At 50.2% G+C, this 19,522-nt stretch overlaps 1 protein-coding gene across 24 annotated transcripts in view; it reads right to left on the reverse strand.

The window, feature by feature from the left end:
• Positions 1 to 9,580, reverse strand: part of Pou2f2 (POU domain, class 2, transcription factor 2) — a 93,448-nt gene extending 83,868 nt beyond the window's left edge. For 2 of the 24 annotated variants that reach the window (XM_030242233.1, XM_006539647.4), the window contains exon 1: positions 8,497 to 9,566. In XM_030242233.1, coding sequence (XP_030098093.1) covers positions 8,497 to 8,533 — 37 coding nt within the window. In that variant the 5' untranslated portion in view covers positions 8,534 to 9,566. Of the gene's footprint in view, positions 1 to 2,682; positions 3,459 to 7,346; positions 8,349 to 8,496 lie in introns of those variants that run through there. The other 22 variants (XM_006539661.3, XM_006539653.4, XM_006539655.4 and 19 more) reach the window with 21 other exon arrangements.
• Between the last annotated feature and the right edge of the window lie 9,942 nt (positions 9,581 to 19,522).

Below are 19,522 nucleotides of genomic sequence, written 5' to 3' on the forward strand. Positions count from 1 at the left end.
TGTCACACTGAGGGAGTCACTTCTGAACCCTAAGTTATTTGTGCCTCTGTGGCTTTGAGGACTTGAGGGTGAGGGGGGAACCCACAACTTTTGGCTTGAACAGCCTTTCTTCCAACACAGTGGTTCTCAACCTGTGGGTGGTGACCCCTCCGAGGTCAAATGATTCTCTTCCATAGGGCTCGCCTAAGACCAACAGAGAACACCAATATTTACGTTATAGTTCATAACAGTAGCAGAATTATAGTTAAGAAGTAGCAGCAAAAATAATTTTATGGTTGGGGAGTCACCACAACATGAGGAACTGTATTAAAGGGTTGCAGCCCTAGGAAGGTTGAGAACCACTGCTCCAAGGTGTTACACATGACCTGTTTCCATAAGGTCCCCCGCACCCCAATCCCGAAGCTTCCGTTCCTCTTCCCCTCTAGAAGCCATCACGGTTTATAGCTCCCTATCTACTCCAGTTCTGGGAGGAACAGGCCTGAGGAAAAAGTGTGCTCTGTAAACTGCTGGTTCATTTCCCCAGGATGCAGGATGAGGCCTGGCACAGGCAGGCACTCAGCATGTGTGCAACAAGCAAATGAACACCAGAAAGGTTTTCAGACTTAAGCATCGACCCGGATTCATTTCACTGGGGTGGAACGAGAGCCAGGTGACAGTGGACAATGTTTGTGTACTGTAGCTCGGTGTGTCCGGTTTGGTCACCACAGGTGCCTTCCCCATGGCTCCTGAACTAAGCGGTGTGCACTCACAGGCACATGGGCTGGAACTTCACTGGGTTCTAGTATTTGCCTTTTACAGTCTCCGTGGGAAAAACCCTCCGCACGAGAAGCACCCTGGTATTTTGGTATTAATCTTGTCCTGCTTGCCTGCGTAGACATCTGGCTTGTCATAGCCTTGTACAGAGGGTTACCCTCGTTTCCAAATCCTGTATGTCCGTTTCAGCATCTCTGCAGACACATACGCAGATGTCTGTGTGGATTGGCTGCCTTAGGACTTACAAGCCCGGCTTATGACTTACTCATTTTCTCAGAACCTCTCTGACGCAAAGCACCGGTAACCTGGGTCAGGGCCCGTGGCTACATGTGTTTGCTGCACGAGCTGGTGTTCCATCTTCTTTTCTTTTTTTAAGATGTGGTCTTTCAACTGACCTTGAACTCTCTAGGTAGCCAAGGGTGACCTTGAACTCCTGATCCTTGTACCTTTACCTCCTGGGCGCTGGGAACATAGGTGTGAGCCACTGAGCCTGTTTTATGAGATGCTAGGGATCAAACCCAGGGCCCTGTGCAGTTAAGCAAGCACTCCATCGACTGGACTACATCCCTAAGCCTGCCATATGGTCTAGAACCTGAGTGTCTCTATTTCAGAACCCAAGCCTACATCTGCATGTGTGTCTGTGCATGCATTCAAGACTTAAAAATGTATGTGTGTTCGTGTTTTACAGGCATGTATAACCTGTGTGTCTTTCTTCCTCCAGCTGCTGCCTGCCGTCTGGATAAAGTGCCTCCTCTCTATCTTGCTCACACACACCCACGATCATATGCCCTGTGTGGATGGGGAGGGGGCCCCCGGTGTCAGCAAGCTCCCATGTCACAAGGTTAATTTCTCCGCAGCCAGGCAGGCTGGGCCCTGAGGGGAGGTGTGGGGGAGGGGCAGGTCCCCACAGCCCCTCTGATAAATATGTATTTGGGACTGCTGTGCTCAAAGGTCATGGGGGTGGGGGGGGAGGGGGGAGTGGTCTGCACTGTGCTGGGCTACTGGATCCCAGCCGAGAGCCCAGTATGGCTTGTATTGACCTCCCTCCAGAGGGATGAGGAGATTCAGGGAGATGTCCCCTTCATTCTAGTCTGCCTCACCCCACCCATGGCCATACCCAGAGGGAGATAGTTGTGGACACAGATATTCAAACTCTAAAGCAGGAAAGCATATAAGCCCCACCACCACCTCCCGCTATCCAGAGACAGGGACAAACGGATGCACAAAGCCGACCTCGTGGACCACCAAATGCATGGAGAGTTGAGGGTATGGAGCCAGACTCATTCTTTCTCCCAACCCTAACCTTCACACCAATGCAATATATGGAAATGTATATACTATACATAAACATATACATAAGCGCACACAGTATACAGTGAGAATCGTCCCTGTACACTCAATACACACAGGGAGACACAAAGGTGGCCGGGTTTCGACCTAAAATGTTCCTCTGAGCACTCTGTGATTGGGCTATGCATACATGCAAGGATGCACACCAAGGGTGTCTAAGACACAAAGTTCTGCGGAGGTAGACACACACAGCAACTGCAGGTAAGTGTGTGAACACCCATGTACATGAGCATACAAACATACAAAGACCCCAAGATACCTACGTCTGGCAGGATGCAGCATGCATGGGGGAGCCAGATCAGAAACCCACCCTGCGGCACCAGAGCCTGTCTGGCCCTTTCCCCACAGAGGTGAGAAAGGCTGCCTGGTCTCTGGTCTATGCACCACACACACACACACACACACACACACACACACACACACACACACGTTTCAGCCAAATGCGCCATCATTTGTCCAGCTCTGAGTCACATCAATTGTACAGCCTCCCCTCCTCGCTGACCAGCCATCTCGGCCATCAGCAGCCTCGGCCATTAGCTGGCTCCTGCTTCTGGCCTGTATTTGTTGACTCTCTCTTACCTGGCAGAACCATCCGGACCATCGGAGCCCTTTCGGGGTCTGCCTGACTCTTTCCTCAAGGGAATCCGATGTACCCTGTTGTGTGACCCTCGGCCCATGCCTCGGGGCGATCCCCCTCCTCAGAACACAGCTCAGCCTGTCATCCTTCAGTGACCGCTAGCCACAGTGGTTCTTGTGTATGTGAGTGTATGCGTGTGTGAGGCAGCTTCGAGGTCTGTGTGTATGGTTGGTGGGATGGCTACCGCTGTGTTTTAAGTCAAAAGGAGTGTGTGTGTGTGTGTGTGAGAGAGAGAGAGAGAGAGAGAGAGAGAGAGAGAGAGAGAGAGGTTAAGATGTCAGCAATTATAGTTAAAAGTCAAAGGGTGCATGACTCTATGGTTTTGCATATAGGAATAATGGCAGTAGCAATACTCCACGTGTGCATGCATGCATCTGCATGTGTGTGTGCACAGACGCACGCATGAGTGCTTTGGTTGCAGGAGTGGTTTGGTACATCTGTCTGCATGTGATGTAGGGACTGTGTGGGGCTCTGCTCTCTGTCTTAGGCGTGGAGGGGCAGCGCAGTACAGATGCCGGCTTCTTGAGAGGCTGTGGACAAGTGGAGTGTGTCTCTCAGACTCTGTGGCCTGCGTCTGTGAAAGTGACAGATGCCGCCTCCCTGGCCTCACTGCGGCGGATTAAGTCCATGAATGCCACATGAGTCCACACCCAGGGTGGGGGAGGGTTCCTGGCCTATGCTGACGCTCTTGCATGTGTGGGCCACTGCCCAACTTGTTAAAGGATGCTGGGGTAAAGGCTAACATGTTCTCCCCCAGCCCCCCCGCCACACACACACACACACACACACACACACACACACACACACACACACTTCATTTCTGGAAGGGATGTTCTGTAGCTGTTGGTGCACACTCATGCTCACACATGACAGTTCCTGAGTGTCCAAGAAACATTGTCATGAGCTGTGTGTGTGTGTGTGTGTGTGTGTGTGTGTGTGTGTATTACTCACGATGATTATCCCACTTCTAAGTCGCCACAGAAGAGGTTTTGCCATAGGAGACCAAATTCAGGTCCCACGACCTGGCTCCACTGCGGGCTGCTTCCTCCCCACCTCCCTTGGCCATCTTGCTGCCTTCCCACTCCGGCTCCTTAAGCATCCTTTTAACTCCCAGTCTCCTTTCTTTTTTGTGCTCATAGCCAGGCACGGGGCTGGAAGTTAGTGTAGGGCCAGGATTGGTTCTGTTTGGGTCCAGGCCCAAGATAGTCAGTAGTTGGTACCTAACCAGTACCATTATTTTCAGGTCAAGAGTAATTATGTTACTATCCTAATTACCTTGGGGGACTCACTGGACTTCATTCACATACCAATTTTTGCAATGGAAACAAATACCTATTGAATGCAAGGCTTTTGTACGGGGAGAGGGGAGGTGGGTACCTCCAGCCTCTTTCTGAACGTGTCAGAGCTGGGAAACTACCTGCTTCAAGGATCTAGTGACGATGGGGAGGCTGTGAATGAAGAAAGGCATGCTTGCTTCCTAGTACCACCACACGCTCCTGAAAAAGTGGTCCTGGGCTTATCAGCCAGGACAGGAGGACCCAGGAACTCCTCCGTACAGCTGTCTTTGAACAGGCCCAACCTAAGCCATCTGACCACGCAGGTTCAACCCACTCATTTTCCAGCTCTCCGCTCATGATGGAGAGCAAGACTCGGGTCTTCAAAGCCCTCACAGAGTCACATAAGGCATCCATCCACCTGACAGGTCTTTGGAGACAGGTCTGTGGTCTCTTGGGGCAGGGAGGAGTTGGGGACACAGTCCAGAAAGGTGGTGGGACAGCCGAGGAGGACCACTGAGGAGGACCGAGAGAGTGGATTCCTACAAACAAAGCCCACCACCAGAAGCCAAAAACCCTTGACTCTGGCCAAGCTCGGGGGAGGGGGGCTTATGGACTAAGCTAATAATGTGAGTGTCAGAGTCTTCATCTGTAAAAGAGATTACTGTCGGGACTCCTGTGAGAGCCTGGGATGTGGGGGGACCCATTGTTGTTAATAATAACAATATGTGGAGAAGAAACCAGAGGGAAACAATAAGGGACATATTTAGAGGAACAGAGCGGCACAAGGGAGCCCCACACGTCCATCCTTCCTTCTAACGATTCTCTATACCCACGTTTCTCAACCAGTTCTATCCTGATAAATCCTGGAAATTAACCAGCAAATGCTGGAGAAGAAAACTGCTCCCTGGCACCTATCAACATCTGGCCAGCTCTTGGCGTGGACATCTGTCACTAGCCTCCAATGGGTCCTCCCCATCGTCATTGTGCACCAGGGCTAAAAAAAGCTCTGCCCAGTAGTTGTTATTTTCACGATTTTCGTGGTTTTGCCACCATAGCCCCTGAACGTAAGGAGGGAGGAGAATGTCTGTGAACCAGGTAGGAGGTGGCCCGGAATGGCCACTGAAAAAAATCTGACCAACGACAACAACGTCTAGGATATGTAGGCTAACAACACAGGATATGTATGCACAGCCTAGGTACAAGTGTGTCCATAAATATACACAAAAGCACACGCGGTGTGACTGAGTCCTTCCCACGACAGTACAATTGACCACTCTACTTTCCCTATAGACACTACCATACAGTGAGGTTCCCAATGTCCGCAATGACAACACCGCAGCCTTCCAGAGGGGCAGTCAACAGCACCAGGAAGACGGGGGTGTAGATGTCTCCAAAGTGCTTGGCTGGGCTTCTGCCCAGCGTTACCTACAAATCAGGAAGAAGACTGAATCTGGTTCGGCTAGAGCTGCTGTCTGAGGCCCTGATCCATTTCCTTCTCTGCAGGCCACGGCTTCACAGTCCGCATAGAAGAGGATACTTTGTTACTATGGGGTGGGGGGCCGACTGTGGGAGGGTAGGTATTTTCTTGTTTTGTTTTCTTGGACCCAGTTTCAAGCCTGCTGTGCAAACATGCTGTCAAACCCCCCCAGGCCCTCAGTGAGCAAGCAAGGCACCTGTCCGCGTATTCCACCTAAACCAGCCCACCCTCTTATCCAGGACACATGGGCACTCCCAACAATGACAATAACAATCGTAATTAAAGCCCTGTGCAGAAAGGACACTTTCACATAGGTGACTGTAACGTGCACACGACATGTCCAGTAACCGCACACGGGAGCTTTCCTCCAAGCACAAGAGTCTCATGTCCGCCGCTGACGCCAGACCTAAAACATGGCCTTGCACACCCATGGACACTTCCATACAGGAGCCAGAGAGGGTCTCCCGCATGGCACAAAAAAACCCTTAAGCTGGAAAGAGACCGGTCTGAATACATGCCAGACTCCTCTTGTATGTGGATCACCCACAATGGGGATATTAGGCACTTGACCCCCACTACAAACATATGTCACGATTCTGCACTTTCAGATTCTCTCTTCTCAGGCTCTAGAGCCGCTCCTACCTTCAGTTAGCCCATCCTGAAACACCTCTTCCTTACCATGAAGGCCTTGTATACACGCATGCTGCAGCCACGACCTGATTCTGAACACACTGAGCCCCCACCATGCAATGGCTCCTCACTCTCCCCCTACACGCTGTGGTCTGCTAGGATGGCAAGAGTCCATCTACAACTGTGAAGTTAAGTAGCTGATTGAAATTTCTCTAAATATAAGACTTACTGGTTCTAGTGTCCTAGACCCAACCGTGGAGGGAGAAAGTGGGGAGTGGTCAGCAAGCCATAGCCTTTCTTTTGGGATCTCTCACCTGAGATGCTAAAGCTCTAATGGCCCTCTTGGATAGATACCCTCACACCCCAGTCCTTCCCCATCCCTCCTGTGTTATTTTCTTCTCTGTCCACACCCTTCTCTCTCAATGGGGCTGAGACCACAGTCATAAGCCCTCACTTTGGGTCTTCCCCCATCACACAACCCAGGGAGGCTTCAGCAAGACTTTTCCAGAGGCCAGAAAGAAATAAGAGGTGGTCCCAAGACCCCAGGACAGACCAAAGCCCCCCACGGCTGGAAAGATCAGCATGGAGATCTGTGGGGTTTGGTCACAGAGGTTAGAGTCTGGTGGGAAGTTAGAGGGTCCTTGCCTTTGCCTGGGGGCCCTCTCCCTGACACCCTGTTCAATGCTGAGGCTGCAAAAGTGTTGGGTAAATGAAACTGAAGGAGGGGGAGGGAAGGGAATCAGGGAAATGAGTGAGAGGGGAAGAGAGTGAAATAAAGGGGAGAGAGAAGCTGGTAGATAGAATGGAAAGAGAAAGGAAGACAACCTGGGGGGGGGGGGATCTGTCAGTGAGAAGAGGAAGAGAAAAAACTGGAGGAAAAAAAGAGAAGACATAAAGAGAGAAAAGAGCGTGAAATGACAACAGGGGAAGAAAGGAGAAGAGAACAAGAGACTGCCAACGGGATTCCCCAAGTTACAGACTTGGCCCAGAGAGCTGAGGGGTGCGCTGCGGCTCCTTAACATCACTCTGGGGCCCCTGGGCTCCGCTTTCCACATCTCTTCACGCCTGAGAAACACCACCGCCTCTCTTCTCCGCGTCCCATCCCTGGCTGCTTCCACTTCCCGTTCCCTACCCTTCCTGCCGGCCGGCCAAGGCACCCCGTTCCTTTCTCTCACGCCCCCATTCCCACCCCCAAGCCTTTTCTTGTTCCCAGTCCCCTTACCTCTCCCCCCCATGCACCCTGCTTGCTTCGGAGCTTCAGACAGCATCACCAACCATCGCCACACTAAACCGGCCCCCACACCCCCAGGAAGGAGGGGGGAGAGGAAAGAAAAAAAAAAAAAGCAGGCGATACCGCCACCAGCCCTGAACCCTCTCTCCTCATTTTCTTCACGGTTACCCCTTCTTCAAATGCAAGGTTAAAATAGGATGTCCCACCCAGCCCTGGGAGCTTCTCCGAAGCGCCGCGACCAGCCAGGAGCGGATGCCACCTTGCCTCGCGTCTCCGAGCTCACTCCTTTTTGTGTTCGATGGCCCCAGATGCGATGTGTTTTTGTTTTCAACACCTTTTTATTGGTGTGGTTTCCCCCCCCCCTTTTCCCCTTTTCTTTATTTTTTGGCCTGGGGGGCGGCGACGATGAAGCGCCCGCCGCCTGCCTCTTTCGCCAGCTCCGGGGCTGTCTCTGGCTCTTTCTCTAGTCTGCGCTCCCCGCCTCCCTCCTTTTTCTTCTCTGTCTCGGCTCTCGCTCTTCCGTCCTTTCAGCTCCATCCTCCGCCGGCTGCCTTCTCTCTCTCTCCTGCTTCCCCCTTCACACCTCTTCTTTCCCCATCCTTTTTGCCTCCTCTCCTTTTTTTTCCCCCCTCTTCAACCTCTCAATCCCCATATTTCCTATCCCAACCCCCCTCCGTCTCTCCTTTGGTTCCTTCACTGCCTCCAACAGCAAGCCGATCCCCCACACCACTCTCGCCCCCAAATAATAAAAATACCCAGCCAGGGGGCAAAGCCTGGGTGCGAGCGCCGGGAGGGAAGCGAGAGGGCCGGGGCCGCAGCAGCGCGGGCAGCCGGAGAGCGGTGCAGAGCGAGCGGCGCCCGCCCGGCTCCCGCCCGGAGAGCTCTCTGCAATAGGCCGAGCCGGCTGCATTAAGCTTCTTGCAATCAATAAAGCGCGGGTCAGATTATGCAAAGCGCAGATATTAATATGCAAAGTTTTAAAGATTTTTAAATGGAAGGGCGAGCGCGGCGCGGGCGGGCAGGCAGGGGCTGCGAGGGGAGAGGGAGGAAGGGAGGGCGGGCGGGCGGGCGCGCAGGCGAGCTGGGGAGAGGAGGAGGCTGCCCGCCGCCCGCCCGGCTGCGCCGCGCCGCCTTGCCTTACCGCTGCTCCCATCGGTAGGCGCCGCTGTCTTCGCCATGCGCGTCAGCTGCACGGCTCCGAGGGGATGGCCGAGGAGGAGCCGCCGCCGCCAACGCTACCCCCGCTCCCGCTCCCGCTCCCGCGCCCGCTCGCTGCCTGCTGCTGGCGCTGCTCTGGCCGCTGCTCCTCGCCTGAGCTGCCGGCGCGAGCCCAGGCGCGCGCCATCCCCGGCTCCCACCTTGTCCCCATGGCAACCCCGGGCCCAAGGATGCTCAGAGAGAGAGCGCGAGCCGGAGAGCGAGGGGGGGAGAGAGGGAGAGGGAGAGGGCGGGGAGCGCAGGGGACACGGAGGCAGGGAGAGGCCGGAGACCCACAGAGACACAGAGACTCAGAGACAGAGAGACTCAGAGATATGCAGAGATACGCTGAGACAGAGACACGGACATGGTAGAGGAGAGAGAAGCAGAAGGGAACACTAACACAAGGGGAAGTCCTGACACACAGAGATACACAGAGACACACAGAGATATCAGGGATATGGAGAGATACAGAGACATAGGGAAAGGAAGAGAGGTTGTGAACAGAAAGAAACTTACTCAAAGACACAGAGAAGGAGACGCTCGGGCCCAGAGACATAGAGAGACAGAAACAGAGACGATGCTCAAAGACAGAGACACAGAGACACCGAAAAACAAATTAGATGCAGCGGAAAGAGAGGAAGGCGAAAAGAGAGAGTGGAGATTCAGCAGAGAGAGACTCAAAAGCGAGAAGAGGCCCTAAAGCCCGAGGTAAAGAGACACTCAGAGACAAAGAGAAAGAGAAAAAGAAGAGAGAGGGTAGTGCAGGAGGCAGAGAAATCCAGTAGCAGAGAGAGGTCCAGAGATGTACAGAAACAAACAGACCCAGGAATGGAGGAGTAGGGGAGCAAACGGGGCACAAAGATAGAAGCACTAAGAACCACAGAGACACCCAGAGACAAAGAGATAAGGAAAAGAGGTCCCTGCACAGGAGAGATGAGAGACAGGAAGTCAGAGCTGAAACGGAGCCCCACAGAGACAGAAAAGACAGACTGAGCAGGAGGGAGAGACCCGAAAAGAGATAAAGACTGAGAGATGCGGGAGAGAGGCCAACGAGAGAGGGGAGGTAGAGGCAGAGGACTCCAGAGATGGGAAGTCGCACAGACCAGAGATTAGACCTGGAGAATGAGAGATGGGGAGCCAAGGAAGGCAAGACGAACGAGCAACACCAGAGGGACCCCAACAGAGACCAGAAGATCCAGAGACACAGAAAATGGCACAGAGTGTAAAAAAGTGAAAGCCAGACAAGGGCAAGTTAAGATTGGGGGGGTCGGGGGGCGTCGGGCAGAGAAGCCAAGAACTATGCACGAGATGAAAACACACACAGAGAGCCATGGAGGGGAAGACACTGAAAGTAAGGTCACTGCGAGAGACAGCGGCAAAAACAGGTCTAAAGACTGACGGCGGACACTGAGAAACACCGACCTGGGCACTCCAGAAAGGAGAAGCCTAATGAGACAGCACGGAATGCCAGGTGGAGGCCCACACTGGAAGGGGCTCTCTGATGAACAGTGATGTGTAATGAGAGATGAGGCAGAGACGGCGAGAGACGCAAAGTCCAAAGCATAGACCTAGACGATGGGGGGAGGGGGGAGATGTAACAGAGGCAGAGCCCAGAGAAAACTCGAAGGGAAAGGACGGGCTGGGATGACAGCAGAACCTAGGGGTGTGACAAGCAGTGGGGGACACTGGAAGGGGGAGAGCACAGGGTGTGGGGAGATGGAGAGGAGAGAACCCCTCTCCTGGGGAACAGTATGCGACTAGGAGAGGACTGAGAACTGGGTAGAGCCAGGGACCAGGGGAAGGTCCTCACAGGGTCAGCAGAGGGCTCGAGGCTTCCACCCCCTGCTGGCTGGGGCGTGGAGGTGCAGAAAGAAAGAGAGGAAGTCTTTGGTTCTCAGAAATGGGAAGAGATGCTACCGAAGGGAGGAAGAGGAGGCCCGGACCCGCACGTGCTGCGCGATCTCGGCTCCTAGCCGCAGCCATCACCCTCCGCTTTGTTACTGAGAAGGTTTTCCTGCCCCCCCCCCCCGTATATTGGGTGTGCACACTGGATCCTTGAGATACGAGAAAAATACCACACCATTACCCCCATACTGCCCACTTGTACAGAGAAGCCTCCCGAGACCTACACTGCAAGCGCAGATCCTAAAACAGAAACAAATACAGAAAACACCTACCCCGCAGGCAAGCAGAGTAAGGTACCTGAGACCGCTAGAGCGTGTGCAAAAAGCGAACGCGGAACTACTCGCTACTCCCCGTACCAAGCGGCCCCGTGGGACTCACACAGTGTGCGAGAAACAAACGGACGCAAGAACTATCTACTTGCGTATAAAGTAGGCACCGCGTCTTGCGTCTTAGGCAGTATGTGCCCAACAACCTCGCAATCACTTATGAGAGCCTGCAGAGGGGATTCTGTGGTTTGTGCACAGCACAAATAAATAGAGCGGTTCCCTCACCCCACCTGCACACAAATTAGTTATATGGGCCCTCGGAGAATAACCGTAAGGGACATGGAGCCTCCTCGTAAGTTAGGTGTAATGTGCACTCCTGCAATGCCAGCACTTTGTGAAGTGTAAGCAGAGCAGTCGGGAGTTCAAAGCCAGCCCCGGTTACATTGCAAGATCAAGATCTGCCTGGGCTACATGATACCCTGTCTCAAACAAAACAAAACAAAAAAGCCCAAACAAATAAAACAAAAAGGAAAAATACCACAGGGAGTGGGAATATAGTTTGCACAAAGCCCTGGGTTCCAGGCCCAGAATTAACAGGAGTTATTGGTAATCCCAGAATTTTTGGAGAGCAGAGAATCACCATAAATTTGAGGCCAGTCTGATCCACATAGGGGCTAGCAAGATGGCTTATCTGTTAAAGAAGAGTGCTGCCAAGCCTTGTCACCTGTTTAACCCACAGAATTCACAAAGTAGAAGATGGACTCACAAAAGTTGTCCTGACCTTCACTCACACACAGAACACACACACACACACACACACACAAAACAATAAACAATCGTTTAATCTAAAAAATTTAAATTCTTTTAAATAAAAAAAAACTAAATAAATAAAACAATCACCTTACTCCACATAAATATGTCCCAATGATTCCCGAGTACTTTGCACACAGACACACGAGATCACCTGTAGCTTCCAGAGGGACTTTTCAAGACACAGAAGGGTGCAAGGGTGTGTTTGCATCCGCTGACCCTTGGCATCTCCAGAACACCTAGGGTAAAGATCTCCTCCCCAAGAATAAGCAAGTCCTGATAATCACATATACAGCACGAGGGTGCTCAGCACATTAGCCCTGGAGCTAAGGACCGAAGAGATGTCGAGAGACACATGCTATGCACTATTCGCTTTCTGGACAGTGTGTATTTATTGTACATAATCTCTTTGGGAGAGTGTTAGTGTCTAAAAATCGTTGAGTGTGTGTGTTTGTTTATCTGTAGGTACATAGGTATGTGAGGGTACGTGTGCATATGTGCACATGGAGGACAGAGGTCAGTTTCCTGTGTCTTTTGAGAGCTGTTCATCTGTGACAATGTCTCTCCTTGTCCTGAAGGTCCCCAGTTAAGCCAGGCTGGATGGTGGCTGAGTCCCAGGGATGCAGCATCTCCCTGATGCTGGGGTTACAATATGCCACACTCCTCAGCACCGGGCTTTTCCACCGAGGTTGGAGGATCATATCTGGAATCCTGTGCTTGCAAGTCTAGCATTTTATCAACCCAGCCATCTTAGCCCGTGAGGTTTTTGTTTTAAGAATTTTTTAAAAATTTATCTTTATGTGTATTGGTATTTTGCCTTAATGTATGTCTGTGTGAGGGTGTCAGATCTGGGGGTTACAGACAGTTGTGAGCTGCCATGTGTGTGCTGGGATTTGAACCCCAGGCCTCTGGAAGAGCAGTTATTGCCCTTAACCACTGAGCCATCTCTCCAGACCTTTGTTGTTGTTTTTCAAGACAGGGTTTCTCTGTGTAGCCCTGGCTGTCTTGGAACTCAGTCTGTAGTCCAGGATGGCCTTGAACTCAGAGAACTGCCTGCCTCTTCGGCCCGAACACTGGGATTAAAGGCATGCACCACCAGGACCCTGAATGATTTGTTATTATTTAGGTGTGTGTGTGTATGTGTGTGTGTGTGCACATGTGTGCATGTGCACATGCACATGTGATGTGAAAGCCCTTGGAGGCCATAAGAAGACCTTGGATCCCCATGAGCTAGAGTTATAGACAGCTGTGAGTTGTCTGATATGGGTTCACACAGTAGTGCAGCCTTAAAGTAGTAGACTAGCCTTAAATTCGCCTCAACCCTCTTGCCCCAATCCCCCGAGTGCTGGGATTACAGGCGCAGGCCACATGTGTGGCTTAGTATGTCCATTGGTGTTTGGCCTGCATATACGTCTGTGTGAGGGCACTGGATTCCCTGGAACTTGAGTCACAGACATTATGAACTGCCATGTGGTTTCTGGGAATTGAACCTATGTCCTCTGGAAAAGCAGCCAGTGCTCTTGTCTGCTGAGTCATGTCCCTAGGGTCCAATATCTCTTGATTATCTAGAATGTTCACATTAAGCAGTGTTCCTCAGCTACAACAGAAGATTGCACAGGAGAGTCAAGCAAGCGCTGGATACCACTCATCCTCAATGACTTCTAGGAGTCTCCTTGCCCTGAGTTATGATCCCAGAACACACAAGGATGTACGAGGCATGCTGGCCACGACAGACACAGGAAATGAGGGTGCCCCATGCTTCTGAGAAAGCCCCATTTCCAGAAGTATCATATGCTCAAAGGGCCACACATGTGCCTGAGTGAGCATACTCTCTGGACACTCCTTACTCTGTATGTTCATATTTCAGGAGCACATGGAAAAATAGCAGTATCCTAGGCAGCTGAGCTGACTCAGCAGGCAAAGGAGATCGCTGTAAAAGTTGGGTGATCTGAATTTGGTTCCCAGAAGCAACCCACAGAAGTCATCCTCCGGGGGTGAAGAGATGGCTCCGTGGCACTGGCTGTTCTTCCAGAGACCTTGGGTTCTATTCTCAGCTTCCACATGGTGGCTCATGACCATTTGTAACTCCAGTCCCAGGGGATCCAGTGCCCTCCTCTTGCCTCCTCAAGCACTAGGCACACACATGGTGCACAGACGTACATGCGGGCAAATCATTTAAACACATAAAATAAAATAAAAAGTTGTCCTCTAGAATATAATGTGCAATATTCTGCAAGCTATGTTCTTTTCTTTTCAGGCTTGTGTGTGTGTGTGAGTGTGTGTGTGAGAGAGAGAGAGTGTGTGTGTGTGTGAGAGAGAGAGAGAGAGAGAGAAAGAGAGAGGGGACAACTTTCAGGACACAGCTCTCTTTTCCAACAAGTAGATGCCAGGAATTGAACTCAGGCTGTCAGACTTGGCAGCAAGCACCTTTACCTGGTGAACCATTCTGGCAGCCTTTCTTTCCTTTCTTCTTCCCGCCCTTCCTTTCTATTTTTACACACACTCTGCCTCTCCAAATGTGTGTGTGTGGGGTGTGTGTGTGTGTGAGTGTGTATGTGTGTGTGAGTGTTGGGGTGTGTGTGTGTGTGTGTTTGAGTGTGTGTGTGTGTGTGTGTGTGTGTGTGTGTGTGTGTGTATGTTTGTACCTTAAGGGTGGGTATGCATGTTTAACTACCTAAGGTTCCAGGCCAGCCTGTTCTACAGTGTTCTGTCCAAGAGAACAAGCCAGATGCAGTGGCACACAGCTGTAATTCCAGCACTTGTAAATCAGAGACAAGGTTGCCGTGAATTTGAGGACAGCCTGGGCTACATATCAAGTCCCTATCACAAACAAGCAAGCAAGCAAACAAACAAAGCAAAAACCTGAGGGTAGCTGTGTGTAGGATTGCATACTGTCAAGCTATGTTCATACGTTTTCTAGGCACTAGCACTATGGTCAACTGCTGCAGAAGGCCAGAGTGGAGGGACAGGACCCAGAGCAATGGGACGCTGAGAGTCCCAGGCTCGTGGAAACGTTTTGGATCACAACTGTGGTGGTTACACTGCTCTCTCTCTCTCTCTCTCTCTCTCTCTCTCTCTCTCTCTCTCTCTCTGTGTGTGTGTGTGTGTGTGTGTGTGTGTGTGTGTGTGTGTGTGTACATCATACTATACCTATCTCAAACAAATTAAAATCAGTGAGTTAGGGTCTTCTGTGGCATTGCATACCCCCAGCACTGGGAAGGCAGAGGCAGACTGCTCGACGTGAGTTCAAGGCCAGGCTATGAGTTTCCATCCCTCTACTCCACTCTCTATCTTTCTCTCTCCATACATTAAATAATTCTTTCTGTCTATGTGTTACATGTATTAAGTAATTTTTTTTTAATTGGAGAGTTTGGGGCTAGTGAGAAGGCTCGGTGGGTAAAGATACTGACAGCCTGAGTGTGAGTCTCAGGATTTGCATGGTGGCAGGAGAGAACCCATACCTGCACACTGTCCCCCAATATCCTCAGGCATGCCATGCATTTGTAGACCCCATAAGTTAAAAACAAAAAAAAGCATTAATTTTAAACTTGGTGACATTGGGTGCATAAAAACCATACTGTGTGCTGGAGGCTTCTGGAAAGAGATGACGCCTGAGATAAGACATGATCAAGAGGGAGAAAGATGAGGAGTGTTCCCCAGTCAACAAGAACACTTGCCAGACATGGTGGAGGGCACCGCAATCCCAGCACTTGGTGGGCAGAGGCAGGAGGTTCAGGCCTATGATCCAAGCTGCTTAGGAAGTTAAAGCAGAAGGATCATAAATTAGTCCAGGAAATAAAATAAAATGTGGGGAAATGGCTGAAGGGAAATGCTGCAAAAAGTGCATTGCCTTTGCAGAGGATCTGAGTTCGATCCCCAGCACCCACCCCAAGCAGGTCACAACTCCATGGAATTCTAGCTCCAGGGGGTCCAACAGCTCCTCTGGTCTCCAGTTACCCCCACATATTGTGTACATATAACAACACACAAACACATAGTTGGAAATAATAATGCAATGATAAATGGGAGAAAACAAGATTCAAGGAAACAAATAAATAAAGTAAATCCCACAGGGGAAGCGCTTGGTTTGCATTCACAGGGCCCTGAGCTTTCTCTGTGCACTAGAAGGGGGACGCTAAAAAGAGAGAGGCTGTCTTAAAATATCCTTGACCACCTTGACCACGTAGTAAGTTCAAGGCCAGTTCGGGCTATGTGAGATGGTATCAAAGAAAATTCAGGAAGGAGGGGCTGGAGAGTCAGCTCATCAGCTAAGAGCTCTGGCTCTTCCAGAAGACCCAGGTTTGATTCCCAGCCCCCCATGTGGTGGCTCAAAACCATCTGTAACTCCAGTTCCAGGGGATCTGGCAACCTCTTCTGGTCTCTGCAGGCACCAGGCCAAATGTGATACACACATATGCAGGCAAAACACCCATACACATAGAATTTTGTAAACATTTAATTAAAAAAAAAAAAAGACAGGAAGGAAAACAAAACAAACAAATTGGGTGTGGGACTTGCCTACAATCCCTGGGAGGCTGAGGCAGGGGGATGGAACATATGAGGTTTTCCTGGGCTACATAGACAGACCTTGTACTGATAATATTAATATTGATTAATAGTAACTATTAATTAATATTTATGTAGAAAGATGTGGTGGTGTAACCTTTTAATTGGAGAAGCAGAGACAGTTGGATCTCTGTGAGTTCAAGGCCAGCCTGGTCTACATAGAGAGTTCCAAGACCAGCCAAAGCTACACAGTGAGAACGTTTCAAAACAAACAAACAAACAAACAAACAAGCAACAAACAACTCCTTCCCCCTCCCCAATTTAAACAAACCAAGAGACAGTGAAGACACAACCCCAGGGCTACTGAGACATGGTGTCAAATAAGCTATCTACATCCCCAATGGTCCATGGGGATTCTCTAAGACAGGAATGGGAACTGTCCGAAAAGAGTCCCCTGCCATCTTTCAGCTCCCTTCACTTGGGAAAGCTATCCAACTACCAAGTAGCCTCAACTGCGTCGGAGCTCCCTAAGTCTCTGACCACATCAGCCAGGCTTGCTGATCACAGTCAACGCTCTGGAGTCCATGTGGCTGCTGCCCCCTGGTGGCCAGAGTGATGCATTACCAACAACTCCGTGGCCAAGCCCAGCCTGACCCTTCAGGAGCCCAGGCCAGACCACTCCCATCACGCGCCTTCTCAGGCTCCAGGCCAGCCCACATCTTAAATCCAACATGAGCTTTTCAACCCTACCTGGCTTCCCTTCTTTGCAGCATACAACCGCAATCATATTCAAAAGTACGCTCTCAGCAGCCAAGAAGGCCTGATTTCTCAGTTCCGTGCAAGCTTGAATCATCCCGTCCCCACCCCCCACCCCACATCTGCTATCTCCACGGCGGCAATCCTAAATTTGTCTACAGTTTAGCACTCCCTCCCAAAGCCCCTCTTGAAAGCAATTCCAAATTAACATCTCAAATCGGTGCATGCAGCACACCCAGACACGGGTTCCTGCCCCCTCCACCCCCCTAGTCAAGTTAATTCAGATAAACGACCCCCATCCTTGACCTGTTTCTCCTCCTCACATCCAGTCAGGCTCAAAGTTCCAGCCAATTCCCCAACCGCCTTCCTTAATAGTAAAATGAACTTTAGCTGTGTGAGTCGACACGTGCCTGTACTCTACCACTGAGAAGGCAGAAATGAGTAGGTGGAGATTCAAGGCCAGCCTGAGCTACATAGTGAGACCCTGGGGCATGGTGGCTCAGGCCTGTAATCCCAGCTTCCTTGAAGGCTGAGGCAAGGAGACCGGAAGTTCAAAGCCTGTCTAGGCACTTTAATGAGAGCATCTCAAACACAGAGGTGGGAGTGGACATGGCCCTCACCGTTAGTTCCAGCACTCAGGAAACAGAGACAGGCAGAGCTTTATGAGTTCAAGGATAGCCTGATGATCTACTTAGCCTGTTCCAGGCCAGCCAAAGCAACACGGTGAGACCCTGTCTCAAAACAAAACAAAACAAAACAAAACAAAACAAAACAAAACAAAACAAGACAACAAAAAGGAAAGGGAGGGTCGGGCAGGTGTGAACATCTTCACACCTTCGGGGGACGTGGGAAGATAATTTCTTTTTCAAAAGGTTTGTCTATTTTATATTTTATATTCATTATTATTCTTTATTTATTGGGCGGCAAGAGTATGGTAGTCAGAGAACAACTTGGGAGAGCCCACCTCTGCTTCTTTTTGTCAAGGATTCACAATCCAGTAAGAGAGAGAAATGCATACAGAAATCCCAACCACAGAGTTGGCAAGATGTCAGAGCAAATAAGGGAGCTTGCCTCCCACCCCACCCCCACACACACACCATGGCCTGATCAATTCCCAGGACCCTCGTGAAATCATATGTAACTTGTTTTTTCTTCAATCACAACAGTAGAGTCCCCTGGCATGCAAAACTAACCTGGAGAATTTCCTTGAGGTCTTTTGGTTTGGATTCAGTTGGGTTTTTTTCAAGACAGAGTTTCTTTGTGTAGCCCTGGCTGTCCTGAAACCAGCTCTGCAGACCAAGCTGGTCTCAAACTCCCGCCTGCCTCTGCCTCCTGAGTGTTGGGATTAAAGGCGTGCGCCACCCCCAACCCAGCAGGTTTTCCTGCTGAGTTTTAAAAGGGAAAAGTCTTCTAACAACAAGGAGAAAGGCATTAAAATTAGAGAGAACGCCATGACCGGCGTTCATGTGAGGATTAGTTGTTTGTCTCCCTGTGGAAGGGGTTATTGAAGAGTCAACAGTAAGAGAAAGATGCTGAAGAGACTGCCTGGGGCTCAAACATTAAATATCATTGGAAAGTAGAAGAGAGGAGTCACTGAGGTTTGGTCTTGTATTTTTTTTTTTAAGATTTTATTTATTTATTTATTTACTTACTTACTTACTTAATATATATGAGTACACTGTAGCTCTCTTTAGACACACCGGAAGAGGGCATCGGATCCCATTACAGATGGTTGTGAGCCACCATGTGATTGCTGGGAATTGAACTCAGGACCTCTAGAAGAGCAGTCAGTGCTCTTAATTGCTGAGCTATCTCTCGAGCCCCGGTTTTATTATTATTACTTTTAAAATATGGTATCTGTGATTGAGTCTAAAAACCCACACATTCTGGGCTGGGGGCTCTACCACTGAGCTATGCTCCCCCCCCCCCAGCCCTCTTTTTACATATTTTAAGACAGTCTCACTGAATTTCCAAGGCTGGTCTTGAACTCACTCTGTAGGGCAGGCAGTCCTTGAACTTGCAATCTTCCTGTGTTAACTTGTCAGGGAGCTTGGACAACAGGCCTGTACCAGCCTGGAACCCTGTAGGACCTAGTCCAGGAAATGTAATTTTTTTTGGAGAAGATATATTTGAAGGGACAAAAGTAGAAGCAAGAAAGATCAGTTTGAGCTGGGCAGTGGTGGCATATGCCTTTAATCCTGGCACTTGGGAGGCAGAGGCAGGCAGATTTCTGAGTTCAAGGCCAGCCTGGTCTACAGAGTGAGTTCCAGGACAGCCAGGGCTACACAGAAAACCCTGTCTTAAAAAAAAACAAAACAAAAATCAGTTTGCTCTTGCAACCGCCATCACCAGTGTCAACCACAGCAGAAAACACAAATATATACAATATATACACATTACAATTCACAACAGTAGCAACATTAGAGTTATAAAGTATCAATGAAATAATTGGGGGGGGGGCTTCACAACAGCATGAGGAACTGTATGAGGGTCCCTGCATGAGGAAAGTTGAGAACCACTTCCCTGTCTCAAGAAACAATAAGAAGCATAAAGTTAATAGGTGAAATCCTGGAAGTTGATGATGCTTTTCAAGAAGAAAATATGTAGAACATGGGCCTGAAGAGATGGCTCAGGGTTAAAAGCGCTTGCTACATCCACATGGTGGTTTACAACTATCTATGCGAAGTTCAAGGGGACCCAACACCCTCTTCTGGCCTCCACAGA

The sequence above is a fragment of the Mus musculus genome, chromosome 7, assembly GCF_000001635.26.
Source record: "Mus musculus strain C57BL/6J chromosome 7, GRCm38.p6 C57BL/6J".
In the NCBI taxonomy this organism is placed as follows: domain Eukaryota; kingdom Metazoa; phylum Chordata; class Mammalia; order Rodentia; family Muridae; genus Mus; species Mus musculus.